At 38.2% G+C, this 17,832-nt stretch overlaps 1 protein-coding gene across 2 annotated transcripts in view; it reads right to left on the reverse strand.

Moving 5' to 3' along the window:
• Positions 1–6,329, reverse strand: part of LOC139717440 (myophilin-like) — a 32,139-nt gene extending 25,810 nt beyond the window's left edge. The window contains exon 1 of one of the 2 annotated variants that reach the window (XM_071628947.1): positions 5,915–6,329. In XM_071628947.1, coding sequence (XP_071485048.1) covers positions 5,915–5,971 — 57 coding nt within the window. In that variant the 5' untranslated portion in view covers positions 5,972–6,329. Of the gene's footprint in view, positions 1–836; positions 1,028–5,914 lie in introns of those variants that run through there. The other variant, XM_071628948.1, reaches the window with a different exon arrangement.
• Between the last annotated feature and the right edge of the window lie 11,503 nt (positions 6,330–17,832).

The raw sequence follows: 17,832 nt of genomic DNA on the forward strand, positions 1-17,832 counted from the left end.
CCTTCAAAATTTCCCTCACCCTGTGTGTCTCTCTGCATGATTTTCATTTTTTTTTTTCATTCGCAAAGCCTAAAGGAAAAGGGCATATATGGGAGATAGCATATAACTGAAAATGGGATCGACATATGACTGAATACAAGCAATGCAACGTGCATTTTGCGAGACAAATTCCATTGACAATTTACCGGCGCAGACTGATTACCAAACTGGAATGATGTAAAATTGCATAATACTGTATCATGTATGTGAATCACACCACGGAGCTACACGTTTGTAGCTCCATGATCGCACTGACTAGATATAGCTACACTCTAGGGGCTGTACTCGATTCTTCAATCCATAGAATAGGGGCTTCGATCGTTGTAAAATACTTCCTATAGAATCCGAGATAACAAGAGCATGGCGCATCACATCACAGGTAGCATTTATCGCCATTTATTTGATTGGCATGGCGCAGACATTTTGCATTGGGATCCAAAATCACTTCTGCAGGTGGTTCTTCCGACTGTTGCTGTGGGATACCCATAGCATGGCAGCCGGAGTCGTGACATGTTATGAACTTACACAGCTCCGCACGTTTTGTCTTGTTGGTCCGCGCCAAAGACGATTTCTGCTCGTCAAACGGAAACCCGTGGGATTCTACGGAGTGCTGTCGCACGCACAGCAAGGGAGATCGCACGCGAGAACTGCATGACATGAGACGGGAGCGCTCTGCCTACGAGCGAGGTAGCAACCTTGAGTGCAAGTACAGATAACGACAGGATTAAACTTACGTTTTTTAATCTAACGCGATAGTGACGTTCTAACTCACAAACAGGACTGACTTACAAAATTACCTTTCTTTGGTTATCCCTATTTATTCCACTGGGTTGTGCTCTGTATCCAGACATTTTGTCGATAATTTCGTGTCACAACAGGTAGTTTCGGCCTGCAGGAGGGCTGTGAATACCTTCACCGAGTTCGTACGTCAGTTTGCGGTGCACGGGCAAGCCAGTGTGTAGCCTACACAGAAGGCTCTCTCGTAAGTGGTCACAGCAAGCGCGCGATCGCACATGTCTTCGAATGAGAAGAAATTTCTTTGGTAGTAAAAAGACCACGCCCCCACTCGTGCTGGAGACAGATCGTCTTGGTTGGCGAGAGGACCACAAGTTATAATTATGCGAAAAGCCTGACACATCATTTTCGTGGAATTTTATAGGAAAACGCAAGTGAGTCTCGACTCAATACTTTTATAATTACATCAAGGAGTTTAATGAGAGATATCAAAATGATTGAACGTCAACCATTATATCAAATAATTAGGCCTTATGTTAGTTGGCATGAAAAACCAAATAAAGTGACGTAGTGGGACTCAATGCGACAATGTGTCATTGAATGTCGAGTGTTATTGAATTATATATTCGACAGGTGGCTTAAAGCTATACTGCCTCACTGGTGTGTAGATATATTCATGTAAGCTCTACTACAGTAACTGTTGCGATGAGTAATAATATTATGGAGGATGAAAGATCACCGAATTGGATTTCGACATAAAAAGATTCAGACATCGACGATTTCTTAACGCAGTGCAAGTTTTTGGGATAAAAAAAGGGCTTTTTGCCCCCTCTCGAAGTCAGAACAGGGTCATGCGACCTTACAGCGAGGTCAAGTGCAGATACAGCGGGGTTCACTATTGCCACCGGATCGGCAGGCAGCCGACACGGTGTTCAGGCACGGATGAAACGTGCGTATTGTTGTCTGGTCTCTTTTGTTGCGCTGTCTGACCCCAGGGGCGTGAGTCAGCATTCGCAAATGTTCCCTGCCCTGTGCATTCCTTTCCAATGACGTCATTCCTGTCATTCACACAGTATGATAAACGTGCTTTATCATCAAACTTCCGGAGATTCACATGTTAGATATTCACATGTTTGGTATTTGCGTCGGTCCGTTGACATTCCGTACTCACTTCTCTCGATATTTTGACAGTGACGTCCCGCTCCCTTATAAGCCAGAGTATATCAAACCCGTCCTGGCTGAACAATAAACCTCTACACACCTTCTGTTCACTTGACGTCAAAATAGTTTAAATTCTCTTATAATTATCATTATTCCAGTGGCTGCCTTCACGGATCTATAAAACTTTCTTTTAACAAAGGACGACACACAAGCGTCACGAATGGATTCCGGTCGAAACGGAAACTCACAATCACATGACGTATTTAATTATTCTTGTTTGATTTCAATAACAATATACTTGCAGGAATGTCCGACTCATTCCCCCCCCCTTTTTTTTTTGCTTCTCTGTTCATTAAGATAGACAAAACACAGAAATCTAATGTGAAATGCAATACTTTTTCTATGTGATAATCATCTCATACTAAATTAAGTAAGTGCATCTCGCTGCAGATCTTTTCATAACTCCGCAAAGTTTTTGAACTGGAAGCTTTTTTCTATGAGATTATGGTGTTTGAAGCATGAGGCAAAATGTTTTATTTCTTTCCTTTTTTCGTCGGAAAATAATGTTGAATCAAAAGTATGGAAATGTCGTACTAGAAGTAGAAGAAATCTGATTTATGGAGACATCACAGCATGTGCAACATCCCATGTGCAACCTCTGATTTACTACATGATTAACGGCAGATGCTGTTAATGTACACTGTTATTTACAATAAACTTCAATCACTTATTATGATGACCTGGTTTGGGTTAACACTGCTGACGATAATGAAGATGATTACGATGATAATGATAATGATGGTGATGATGATGATGATGATGATGATAATAATAATAATAACAACAACAACAACAACAAAACAATAATAATAATAATAATAATAATAATAATAATAATGATAATAATAATAATAATAATAATAATAATAATGATAATAATAATAATAATAATAATAATAATAATAATAATAATAATAATAATAATAATAATAATAATAATAATAATAGGGGCTACCACTGCCGAGGGCCAGCAGGGTATTCCATTGCTTTGGAATGCTACCCTATGCCCACTTGTTTGACGTACACTCTGATGTTTTGTATTTGTATAATCTTGGCAGCTTCAACCAGCATTGACAAATACAATAAAAAATGACCTGTTTTATGATGATGACAATGATAACAGTTATGAACACCATATAGGGCCTACAATATTCATCGTCGACCATCAGCATTGCGGTGCAATGGCATCACAATAATTCCTGTACACAGTAATAATGTCCATTACTCTCAAGGTACTTATGCAGAAACCGCAATCACGCTGTTTTCACAAGGTCTGGTGAAGGTTCCTATTGATATTATACTCTGTAAAATATGCTAAGTGTCAATGATCACGACGAGACTTTGGATTGAGTCGTGAACTGTGGACTCTAGCTAGCCGCCCTGGATCAGACGTGTACGATATGGTCAAAAGATGGCGATATGACACATCGATCATAATGTGAAGAGGATCTCATCGAATAGACTCTCTTCGTTGTCCATGGCAAAAAACAAAAGATCAAACAAAAACAACACAAAACAACCCATAACGGAAATGACGAAGAGCAAACTATGCAGTCAACAACACAAAAAAAAATGCATATTAAATAGATAGACAGAGTTTGGTAAATATTTTCTTTGTCAACGTCTACTTGAACTGCCATGTTCTTGTTTTTTTTTTCGGCAAGCTCCATCGTTTGTTTGTTTTGTTCTTTTTTTCACTGCTTATTCCTTTATAGTTTACTATACATCAACCAACCGCAATACAATAATTTTTTGTCTTCTTTTCCCCCTCTTTTAAATTATGGACATCGTTTAATTTCATTTCAATATCTAGCCTCCATAATTCGTGACCCATCAGGAAATGATATTACGGTTATGTAGGCCTATGACGAAGAATTGAGTTAACGCGCATTTGTGTAGTCAATCATCATAACTTTGAAGTTCCGACCGTATATAATTATGTAGAGTATTAAACGTCATTATTCTTTATCGTTCTACTTTTGACGCGCTGAAATTTTCCGGGTGAATAGATGGCGGGTGATACAATAAACCCATTTCTTGATCATGAACTTCTGGATCAGTCGCTTCAAGTTTCACTCCCCTCCCCCTCACCACCCTCTCCTCCCTCCCCCCCCCCCCCCCCCATCCCTCACTTCCCCACCCTGTCTGCGAGTGCAGACACGGAACAGATCAGGAATAAGTATATCTATACCGTTTACCGTCTACACTCACACACTGCGAAAGCCTTACAGTCACAGTGCAGGCGAGCTATTCCTTGACAGGAAATACGTGTTATATTTCAGCCCGCAAATATCATCCTCCAGCACAAACATGTTTGTTTCACAACGGGTTATCGACATTATAGGACTATGCATTGACTACGTATTAGAGCACTCTTTGTTTTAAATCAACGATCTATAGAGTTACAAACTTGAAATACATCACGCTGCCTCAAGGGAGAATCAATCGTAATTATGTTGAATTCACTTGTCAGTCGATCACGTTTGTGATCACAATGAGATTTCACAATGTGATTTTGGACATTCTGAATTCAAAATTTGGTCTCGGACTATCTGGGAGACACACGAAGCATTGGCATTAAAATGATCAAATTTCTAACGTAATATTCCATAAAGAAAAGAACAAAATGGGTGAAAATTTTCGACATAATATAAAGCATCTCCAGGCGTAAAATTTGGCGAAGGTTGGAGAACATTAACTTGGCAATCGCGTCAACTCTCCCTGGATCTACTTTTTGGGCGATATCTCACGCAGAAATACTACCTTTGGTAAGGAAAGAGTTATATTAGCGCGACTGGGACAAGACAGTAAGACCCGAACTGTCCGCCGGAGTAGTCACATGTTATAATATTCGCATTGAGAGAGCATGTCTAGAGCGAGTAGTTTAGAAAGTAGTCTGTACAGTCGAATACAATGGTGAATAGTCATAGCACTCAGAAGTACTAGTACATCACACGTATACTAAATAGTACTCAGTCCATTGTGATCTCTGAGTTTGCTCGGTCATGTAGCATATGCATGACTATCTCGTTATGGAATCGTGCTATCGATTGGGTGTTGGTGTTAACGGGGGCGTGGCTGTTCCGTACATAATACATGCGGGGTCTTAACCTGGCTCAGTGCATGGAATCACCAGCCGGAGAACATCGATACACATCAGTATCAAATTCACATCAAAATACTCTGCTACCGGTCATCTTTACCTGATAATACAAACTTTTGTTTATGTAGGAAGTTAGTGATTGTCACGGGAAGTAAAAGGATGGACACAATACTATATTAGTATACATAATTACAGTGTACGTTAGTCTTTGGCGCTAAGGATTTTAACCCACAAAAAAGGGGTCCTAAATGACATTAGCGTTAATGGATTGCCCTGCGTCTTTGGAAGAGTTTTAAAGCAAGGGATGTCATCTAACGATATGAAATTATCCACCTTTCAATATGGAGGAGCTGGGAGGGACGGCGCTCCAAAATACCCCCCGCCCCACCCTATCACTTTCTCACCGTTCCTTTGTTCCATTCTTCATACGTTACGCATTTTCCACGCTATTCTATGGGCCTACCGCTATATACATGAACTTCCGGTAACATGCTGATCGCAGGAAAACATTTTCCCCCTCTTCTTTTTTTAGATCAGTCAATTGAACAGCTGCTTCCTAGATATCACGTTGAAATATATTGCTTGGCTATGAATGATCGTCTGCTGTATTTCCCCCCTTGGCAGCAGCAACAACAACAACGATGAACACTTCCGAAGAGAGAAACATTGTGAAGGGAAAGCATATAGCATCATGATTGTGTGCAGCCCGTCTGCTGCCGACAATGACCTTTTTATGTAAGCATGAACATTATACGGCAAGTTTGCTCGATCCTGACATGAATCAAGTTTTGTACAATCATTCCCAGTCATAATCACCTTTTGCTGCATGTCTTTCCTGAGCCCGCTCGGTGCTGCCCTGGTTGAAGTCGACATTTTGGCAAAGAGATTCGCTTTAAAAAAAACCACAAGAGAGTATACCGAGAGAGCTTGCAAAGGGGTTACGCTAAAGCGCCGAAAACAAGCAGCAGTGCCGAGACACAGTCCAAACGTTTAGCGAGCTGAGAGCAGGAAGGTTTGAACAGAGTGAGGCTTGAAATCGCCAGACGACTCGATTTGTATGTCTGATCCCTCGTTCCGCGCTTTTGTTAGTCTGCTGCGACTATATTATTCCGGCACATGCGTCATGCAAAAGTGGTAAAGCGTTTTTACAGTTTTCGGCGCAAGGAACGTTTGCGTGAGGACAACAGGTCCCGATAGTCACAACTTATCTCCAGAGTAAACCCAATTCGTTATGTGCCCACGCGATTTGATGTGGGTTGTCATTATCAATGTGTTTTGGAGCATGAATGTCGAGTCTGCGCAGGGTGCTCGGATATGCCGAGGACGACACGCCCATCTAGTGACCTGATCAAATATCCTCATAACTAACAAGAATGAAAAAAAAAAAACCAAAACAGAAACCCCACAGTGACAGAAAAGAAAAAAAAAAAAACAGTCGAAAAAGAAAGGAAAAACCTGTTTGTGTTATGCAGTCTGCTACCGTACAACGGCGGATTTAATGGTTATTTTGAGAAACTTGAACTTGAGTTTGGAGAGGGTGGCAATGGGGAGAGATCAGGGTGGGGGCAGACAGGGAAGAAGAAGAAAAAAGAAAAAGAAAAGAAGGGAAAGTTTTCTATTTTTATTCATTTACTTATTTTTACAAATGGGGGGGGGGGGGTAAGGCGTGTCCACAGAATATCTAGAGAATTTATGTGATATCGATGACACTTGATATGTGCATAGGTGACGGGTCCTTAGTAGGAATAGAAGGTATAGAATAATTATGACGAGAAAAAGAATGAACCTTCGAAAAAATACTTGTAAATTCCGTCAAAATTGAAAGAGCATACGGCGATTTAAACTTGGGAGTGATTCTTGCTTGGTTCTGCCGCAGTTTGTCCAGCAGTCACGCTCGATTCTTTAGCAGACTATGGTTTGGTCCATGTAATGCACATCTGAAACGCAAAGCTTAATTTGTAATTATACCAGGATACTTCTCAAGTTTGGATAAAGATTGAATGACATACTGTGATAATGTGAAACATTCGGCGACGGCAGGGCTCTAGACTCATACCCATGGTGCAAACACTTGAATACCGTCATTATTACATCCCTCCTCACTGTGACGTCACCCCTTCCCTATGACATCGCTCCTTTCTAACTGGTCAATCAAGGAGACATATATCATATACCTCCTTTATTCATAGGTGAATCAATCTACACCCCTGTCCTACACCCCCTATTCAGTAGCTCTCGCCACCTCCCTGCTCTCGCAGCTACGCACAAACCTTTCCAGAATGAAATCTAGGGACGCGGCCTTGTCACGGGTCAATTAAGACACGCGCACCCTGTCGTCTGCTAAGGAAAAGGAAGTTGTGCTCTGGAGAAAGAGTCACCCACTCCATGATATACTGCAACCGTCTTTGAAGCAGTCGCAGCTGTACCTCTACATGCTCTTCATTAGAGCTTACTGAAAGTTCGAGGATATCCCCATATCACGATGTGATACAGCAGGGGTGGTTTATTACAAACTAGGATCGATGGACACCATGCAGCACGAAACAAAAAGCTTGACAACTACTGAGTACTTAGTGATAACTATACAAGTGCAGTCGCAGCGGACGGGTGCAATTAACTCGCTGTTTTCTTTTTGAACTGAGTGAGGTTTCATTTATCACTGCAGAGCGGCGACAAATCGCAAAACGCTGTTTTTATATAATGCTCTAAACATATCTCTCTTCACTTCTCTATTTCTTAAGTTTCTCTGTCTCTAAAATAGCGGAAGAGCTTTATACAAAATGACAAACGTGTCAGGAGATTATGTACAATCATAATACGTAGGAGGTAAAGAATGACTGACACTAATCTAATCATACTAGCAATAAAATGCTCCTATCTTGCAGGCAGATCACTTATAGCAGGGTATAAATGCTTTTACATGAATTCTCACTTTGGCTTGCTACCTTTTATGGTCTTCCATTACAAATATCAACAGTGATAGACCTATGGCTGAACTTAACTAAATATGATATGATATACATGCATGATGATATCGTCATTGTTTTTAAGACTATACAAAACATACACCACTTTCAAAGACTTTCTCTAAGTTTCTATACCGCTCTTAAACCCATCCACATTTTCCCTAGAGCTTTAAGGACACATTATCATTCAGTTTATCATTTCATGTCCACAAGTGAGAATGAATACTCTTTGAGGTAATATCATAGGGGCACAAATCCACATGATGACGAAGAGAGCACGCAAATTGGAGGGCTGGGCTCCCGAGGAATAAATCGAGGTAGCAGGTATAAACCCCGGCCTGCCATGGCTTTTCGCTTGCGGTTATATATTATTCGCAACATTTGGAACATGATACATGTATTCCGTGGTGTCCGGATGAGTCATCTTTGATTTGCGTGTAATGAGTCCCAGTGAACATTGTTTAAAGGGGTGAGTGTCCCTCGTTGCAGTTAGACTCTATCAGTTTCGGATATCACAGCATTTCGTACTTCGGAGCTAATACATCCTGCACTTGTTTCTACGTCCTCCAAAGTATACAACAAGCACTAATATTTTCAAATAGTGAAATGGTCTGTATATTGTTAGTCTCGGGATAATGTAAAATATGCAGTTCACTTACGATCTATCCTATCTGAATATGTATACCACATATTACCGACGAATTGGTAGAAAAGAGCAAATACCTCGGATGATTTTCAGACTTTGGTATTTGAACAACTATTGGTTATAAACTTGGCATAAAGTTTCAGAATTTTTGATGATTGGGATGAGGAAAAGAATGGTTACAAAAATTCATAACAAATCACAATGAACAAGGAGGATAACATTTGGTGCTCAAGGAAGCAGCACAAAAGAAGAAAGTATGCATAATTTCTACACAGGTGAACTCAATAAGCAAGTGGTATTGCAATGGAATTGCTACGTTTCTGCGGGATATATGAGTCTCCTATGTCATTATCCTTGTTAAATGTATTATGTTTGGGAGTTATTCAGAGTATTGGTTTATCTGCTCAAAACCCCAAATAAATTCCATAAATCAATACGTTGCACTATTGAATTATGTACTGCATGATGTAAATTATATAAATCGTCTGGAATATGGCTCTTTAATCATATCGTATGATCGGACGAATCAGGGCGATCCGATTGTCAGGCGTGAGCAGTGAGTTAAAGGGATCGTATAGTTTTGGTTGAGATCTCATTTCAGGTTTCTAATATTTTTTGTGAGATATGAATATGATATGGATCTTATGAAATATGAAGGAGCATGTAATTCCATGAAGAATTCAACGTTTATTTGATGAAAATTTGTTTTGAAATGGCTGAGATATCCAAAACAGAGCGATTCTAATAAGTGTGGGACCCACACTTTATTACGATTGCTTTGTGTTATATACCTTGTTTTTGGATGTTTTAGTCATTCCAAACCCGATTTTCATCAAATAAACTTTGAATTCCTCTAAAATTGGTGTGCACTGTACTATTTCATAAGTGGTTTCTTGGTATCTCACAAAAAGTTAAAGCCCAATTCTCATCTCCACAAATACTGTACCATCCCTTTAACGGTTAGCACAAAGGATTGAGTCATGCATGCAGGCAGGAGAGCATATAATTTCATTGGAGGAGAGAAATTCGCGCCTTTATGACAGAACTTTTCCCAACCATTCGTCCTCTTTTTTTTTTTCTCTCCATCTCCTGAAGGGGTGAGCCAACTCAAATATAGTGCATTATCATGAGAAAGGCAACAGCCTGCCCCCCTCTCAATAGTGGCATGGGCACTAACAGACAGACACACACACACACATATACACACTCACACACCCCCCCCCCCCCCACATACACACACATACACACACGCACACACACACACACACAAACGTGCAAAAGTTTTCGAGCTTTCACATCACCGTTGTTTGAAGAGCAAATACTCTACTTAGCGACCTTCCGATTGCCGAGTGTTCGTTGCCATGGTTACGCCTTAATGCATTCAACCAACATTCATCATACCGTCATTGGAATAGGAAGTGTATGGCGAGTAAAAAGAAAAAAAAAAGGAAGAAAAGAAAAAAAACGCAAAAAACAGCAAATACCGATACAAAAAAAAACAAGCAGCAGAGCAAAAAAAACAAAAACAAAAACAAAAACAAAGATAAAAATAAAACAAAATCCAGAACCAAAACCATAACAGAAAATAAGTAATGATAACAGCGTTTATTTTCATGCTGTATCTAATAATTATGTGCAAATAAATGAATGAGGAGCAAAGCTCACATCAGTCATCGCCCTGTCACTCTGCCGTACCAAAATACTTAGGTAAATAGGACTAACTTTCATAAAAAGATAAAGATTGCCATCTCGATAAAAGCTAGTTTACTTTGCCTGTGTGACGAGGAAATTCCTCGACAAAAATAATAACCATACACCTCATCGGAGAGCTGATGGGTATGTTGTGCTTCCGTTTTAAAGGGAATACTCATGTTTCGTAATAAGAATATATGCTGCACCTTCAAAGACCAACGAGCGGCGTTTGAGCAAAACAAACAAGCAATATTATTAGTTAATCAATCAATAAATCAACCAACCAATTGGTCGATCGACGATCGATCAATCGATCAATCAATCAATCAATCAATAAATCAATCAATCAATCAATCAAACAAATCAACCAATTAAACAATGAATCAGTCAAAATTCAGATGCCAGACATATGAACAACTCTGAAGTTTGTCATTTTCCATGTAGGTATACCGTTTAGGCCTGATACCATTTGGAAGATTATTTTTTTTCTTAGAGTTGCAAATGACCGTTTTTATAGCTTATTGCTCTCACTTGTGAAACTAGTACTGCCACAAAACAAAGTTACCATTGCTGCCACAAAACAAAGTTTGATTTTAGCTGATCACAGAATTTCCATTTCACTGCATTCACGAAGGGACAGGCTAGCTACACTCTTCTGACATTATTGATTACATATATAGACTTTGGGTTCAATACACAACGCAACACGATTTAACACTATAACATTTCATGTTTACTAGTGTAGCAGTGTAGTAGTGTATATAGTAGTGTAGTGGCGTAGTAGTGTTGTATGTTTATAGTGAACTATTCCAGAGCGGGGGAAAATATTATAAATTGTTGATTACAAAATAAAACAACTTGAGAGAGAAGATAGTATATTTACGATATTACATTATACTATTTATGCATTCCTATTAGACCATGGATTGCTGGTGTGCTTTATGCTCTGTCTTTGTGCCGACAAGAAAGAAAAACATAATTTGTTGCTGGTATGATCGACCTCAGGTTGATAATTGCCAGGTCACTGCCATGTCTTTAACCCATAAAACATTATCATATTTTCAGCTCCATATTTTTGTGTGCAGCATTTCAGAGATAGAGAGAAATAAAAACTAGTCTGAGTTCCAGCCTGTGTCATGTTATTTTTGTCATTTGATTAGCAATCTATCTGTGTTGTTTAAAAGTTTATATTCAATGCATATATGACAGAAATAAAGTGTCTAAATACTTTCCGTGATTTCACCATATGCACTCAGCTTTCAACGAAAACCGAATGAGATAAACTGGCTGAAAGATTACACTGGTATGTTTATCAGAAAAAAAGCTTGGAACAAGGAGACTATTTCTTTTTCTTTTTTTTTTTGGGGGGGGGGGGGGAGGAGGGAGGTTTTCAAGAGCGGAACAGACTGTCTCAAGTACGGAGGTGAATTCCACAAACCGACTAATCACCTCGGTGTCTTTGACTCTTCTATCATTAGACTGAATATCAAATTTAATAATCCAGTGTGATTTCAAAAACATGACTCGAAAGAAGTTTAAAAAGTCATTTTGCTTTTGTCCCATGTGGATGTATTACTATGACTTTACATTAAAATGTTGAAATAAGAGGAAAATAGAACTCATGTATCTTATCCATTTGATGTATTATAAATCTAGTTCGTCAAAAGAGAACGAAAACACATGCATAATGGACACATTGCGTCAACGCAATTGTCTATGTGATATGATTTGATATGATTTGATTTGATTTGATTTATTCATTCATCGTAAATTCATGCAAAAAGAGTACAGTTAAAGTATGACAGGCAATATAAAAACATAAAATCAACAGAAGAACATAGGCCCTGTACTTAAAAGTTGATATACATCATAAGGAAAAGGGAAGAAAGAAAGGGGGGAAAAACAAGCAATGAATGTGTACGGTAGGATCGCCAAATCAGCTCTTGTCTACGAAGACATGGCTGTTCTTTCATGGGGTCATAACATGAAATTAATATTGGGATGAAAAGATTCATACTGTAAAATTGGCATGTACATCAGTGAAAACAGAAAAAGTGCAATTGGGTGAACTACAAAAAATAACAACAACCTTATACTATGGAGGAATTGTAAAACATCTAAAACAAATGACATTAACTCACTAGAAAATGAGTAGAACTATAATACAAACAACTTTTAAATTAGGAGGGAGATTGTTTTATACAACGTCCAAGTAGATCCGTGTAATTTGATTGGAGGATTGTTGGTGACGTGATATTCAATAAGTACTCCATTCAACGCGCCGTGCAATTTTGGTTCTATTTTTGCGTGCAGCTTGGTTCGATTTTTTCGTTCTATTCCACGGTTCGAGAAATTGTACGGTACTGCATGTACTGTGTGTTGCATATTGAGGATCGCATGCAGCTAGCGTAGTGTACGTGTGCGGTACATGCATGCGCGTATGTAGGCCTACGTAGTACTAGTGTACGTGTATGATCTGTATCTACACTGATAGCACAAGCCAGAAAGAGAATCGCAGTGGATCCACATGTAAGTATGGCTATATTTTTCATACATATATAGACTTCTAGGCCTACTTAGACCTACCCAACAATCCCAACCAAAAAGATCTACTTGGACGTTGTATAAAACAAATAGTGTATGGTCTTTACTCGTGCAATGGAACGAGATTTCGCCCATTGCACTCGTGACCATTCACTATTTGTATAACATTGCACGGCACCCCTAATGTCCTTTTACAATATTCTGTCCTAGCATTTACCGGTTGACCTATCTATATGGAATAGAGATTAACAATTTTAGTCTGTATATAGATAGTTTGGATTCCTTTCCCCTCCAAAAATAAGAAGGCCTATATCCTCTTTCATGTCTAGATGACATTGTGTCATTGACATGTGAGGAACAGAGAAATAAACAGACAGCTTCAACATTCCATTTAATCTACCTTGGATAGCAACCGTTCCGGAGGAAAAAAAAATCAGCATGGCCTTTTAATAAAACTTTGCTTATGATCATACAAAGAAATGTTAGATACTTAAATTGATTTCCTGCAGAACATCACAGCCTAATTGTTTATTCGCTGAGCGTTTAAAGAGCCCATCGCCGCCCACTTGGATGCGGTTACTGTAAACAAAACGGTTGCCATAGATACATGCCAGATGGAGTCAAAACTTGTGCAAGATCTTGAATTGGTCGTGTTTATTCAGAAAGCAATCCGCTTTGAATCATCAAAACAATGCATGGTATACCAAATTGATTCAAAACAGAAATCCATGAAAATTCAACACTAGCCCACGCACAGGAAAGGTACCAAGTATCATTTGCCTACGAGTTTTTGGAATAAACATGTTTGTGTATGTGGGTGTGCGTATGTGTGTTTGTGTGTGTTTATTCATTTTAGTTTCTGCTTTGGCGGTATAGAGTTTCGATACCGCACGCCTCAAACTGAATCCGATATTATTTTTGCAAAATATTGAGCGTTTGAAAACAATGACTTGCGGACCAAAACAAACAAGAATATCGGTTTATCCACCTGATCGACATCTTAACATCATAATAATATTCAGTGTGGTGACATACAACGGGGTTTGAATCCTAGTGACGATGGTTCATTCCGCTCTTTAACAACAGGATATATTTTTGTTGATGGTGGTGCAGCAGTAGTGCAATATTCATGTCTGTTACGTGAGTTTGTGCGCGTGAATGCATGAGTGTATAAATAATACATATTTTCTTAATGTATAAATTTTCAAAAAAAATTGATACAAAAGAGGTAAAGGGAATGTTGTGATATATAGACGTTTGTAAGTGTGCACGTGTGAATTACAGGGACTGTGATCGATGTATTGTGTAGCCTACAGTAGTTCATCCTTACTGTTTGCTGTGTATTCAGGACTTCAGTGGGACATAGTTTTCCCTAATGGAGTAAAATACATTTTAATCCATCAATAGAAAAAAAAAGATAAATGAAAATGAGTGACACACAAAAGGATGAGACTATTGATGGATAGATGAAGAAATAAATAAATCAATTTACAAATTATCAAGAAAATGAAAGAAAGAACGAAAAAGATTGTATAATGATAACATAAATCTCTACAATATATACACCGAAACGCACACGTGCACGAATATATACATGGAGCAAATGTAGTGATCATAAATGACACTACTGAAATCTTCGCAGGTATAGATCTTGGCAAAAAATATCAGCCAAGCAGGTTCTATCCATGTGTTACTGTCTGACCATCAAGACATTTGGAAGGACATTGTGATATGATACGATATGATATGATATGATATGATATATGATATGTTATTGTGATATGATATGGTATCCATGATATGATATGATATGACATATGAAATTATATGATATATGATATGATATAATATGATATGATATGATATGATATGATATGATATATTCCTCGATAACAAGAATCCGGAAAGGATGCGCAGCCGGTTAAATATTGACTACAACATGATTGTTTTGTGATGGTTTTGTGTACAAATTGAATAAAGGAGGGTTTAGGAGAGGTATACGACGATATCGAGTAAATTGAGTCGAGTAAAATAGTTTTTGATTAGCCGATTTCAATGACTTATATTAATAGTTTCCACTCTGTTTGCCTATACTACATCTACAAAACATTTAACTCTATACATGGTGTGGAGTCGAGCCTTAAATTCTCAATACAAATAATCTTTGGTTATGTAAGATTGAGTGCACAAACGTAAATATCGATAATGGTGTACTCGCAGTTCTGAAAACATTTTTCTACCAAACCTGACCGAAAAGTTGGACAAGTATTTTAAAGACGCAAAAAAGAAGCATTCACGCGCAAGAGCGTTCAACATTTTTCGCTCTTTAATTTCGTAGCATAGGCCTATACTTAACGGTGTCAATTTTAAGAAATTCAAAGCTTCGTCTTATTGTGACTGACATAAGTGTGGCCAATGAGAGGTAATATAAAAGGTAATGAACAGTATGCATAGTGCGATAATAACAAAGCAGTATTGCCTCATTGTATTGCAAACGCAGAATTATATTGGCATACATAAATACAGTAATGATATTTATGACATCTTATAACAACTTCTATATCAAATGAAAGAATAAAAATTGGGATAACTCAAAAGTACGAGGCATATCATGTGGTGCATTAAAGAGTTAGGATCAAACATGTAATATAGTCTCGGGTGATTTGTTACTTTCGAAGTAAACTTTAAAAACTCGTATTTGGTCAATTTCTATATCATGGTAATATGCGTGATTGGACCCTTTTCACGACCAAAACAACCCCCCCCCCCCAAAAAAAAAAAAATAAAATAAAAAAATAAATAAATTAAAAAAATAAACAAAAATAAACAAAATAAATAAACAAACGAACAAACAAACGACCAAAACAAAACAAAAACTGAGGGGAAAAAATCCTACAGCTGTGTATGATATGAACACTCATAACAATATATTGTTGACTTTCGTTGCCTCGACGGAAACAATCGTTGGGATAGCAACCGTTGTAGGATCAACAAACAAACTTTACAGAAATTGGTATAGATTTTACACAAATTCATCAGGCAGTATCTTGTGGAGTTGGAGGCGCATTACAGGTCGATGCTTCCACATCCGGCCAAAGTGCTTGTTGGTATTCTCTATACATGACCCGCTGTCGGATTAGCTTCTGTGATCTACAAGCCTATACCAACTGCCGAGGGTGGCTTAAAGGGATGGTATAGTAACAGTTGGTTGAGATGGGGATTCAGATTTTAACTTGTTATGATATACAAATCAGAAACGACTTTTATGAAATAATAAAGAGATGCAATTTCATGAGAAATCTAAAGTTTATTTCATTAAAAAACAAACAACATGGTTTTGAAATGGCTGAGATATTTGAAAATGAAGTAGTCCAATGTGGGACCCACCTTTATTAGGACCATTTCGTTTTACTTTGTTTTTGAAAATTTCAGCCATTTCAAACCCGATTTAATATATAAACCTTTAATTCCTCTTAGAATGCAAGCACTTTGATATTTCATATAAGTGGTTTCTAATCATTATCTCGCAAAAAGTTGCAACCAAGAATCTTCAATGCAACCCAAGCTACACTTTTGCTTTAAAGTGATTAGCTATAAAAAGAGAAGCCACAATTAAGAGGAAGTCGGGAAAGGAATTGCGTCAGAAAATGGGTTTTAAGACGGAAGAGCAAGATTATACACCCCTGGCATGTCCTGCACGCTATACCTGTATAATACCCTGTTCTGTATAACAGAGCTCCATACTTCCGGCTAAATCAGTCCTCTTGAGAAATGATAGGTCTTCAAACACACATGCTGATTTATGGCTGTGTGACCATGTGTTCTCTGCTGATAATGACCTCGGTCAACCAAAAATATGAAAAAAAAGTTAGGTGATTGATGGAAGCCCTTTTGTAAGAAAAAAAAAAGAAACTAGTATCCTTGTCACAAAGTCAAATCTTGGTGACTTTATGATGCCTGTTTTTTTTTTTTTTTTTTTTTTTTTTCGTTTGATGTGCGGGTGTAAGATCGCGTGTGCACACACTGCGTGTATATGTACATGGATGTATGTGTGTGCGTGCGCGCATTTGTGTCTGTGTGTACGTTTGTCTGTGTGTGCGTCTGTGAAAGGGAGCTTAGAGTGAGAAAAATTGAGCCCAGAAAGTCAAAGAAACGAAGAAAGAAAACAAAAACCTTATCACGCACCTCAGACACCTATAAGTGAGGGGACCCTCCCCGTTCTTTTTTTTTCAAGAGTCATCAATAAGTACTATTTGAGACTACAATCAACAATAACGAATCCCATCTTGATCATGATAAGTAACCCCCCCCCCCTTTATTACAGTCACACCTGTTATTCAAAACAAAAATTGTTAATGGATTTCTTGAATCGGATCTTTTTTTTTTCTTCTTCTCCTCACTCGCCACATTGTTTAACGTAGGAAGATAGTTGTCAGGAACACGTTAGACTTGCTATATTATTGAAAAGGCATATAAAACTGGTATATCTAAATAAGGTGGTATATTGGTCGATGAATTTCCACTGTTTCGGGCACAATAGACCAATCTAAAAACATATTTAACTCACATGCAATTCTTTTTGATAATTGTCGCTCCTGACAACCACAAAAGCATGCTTGAAGTATGTATTATATTGGTATATATCTGTATACGTATGACACACAAACTGGAATATATGCGTTCTAAAGTGCGTTTTATACGAACAGGAACATGACTTCAATCAAATATTGCTGGGTCCTCGGTACTAGTCTATATTTATGAGATTATTATGATGTACCCAATACATCTATGACAAAGTCCATGTGACGGATATGGTACTTGAGCAAACAGAGCACAGATAATGAATTATGCATACAAATTATTGTGTGCAAATATAGGGACGAGTA

The sequence above is a fragment of the Diadema antillarum genome, unplaced genomic scaffold, assembly GCF_040938485.1.
Source record: "Diadema antillarum isolate AM-2024a unplaced genomic scaffold, OU_Dant_1.0 scf00000075, whole genome shotgun sequence".
In the NCBI taxonomy this organism is placed as follows: Eukaryota; Metazoa; Echinodermata; class Echinoidea; order Diadematoida; family Diadematidae; genus Diadema; species Diadema antillarum.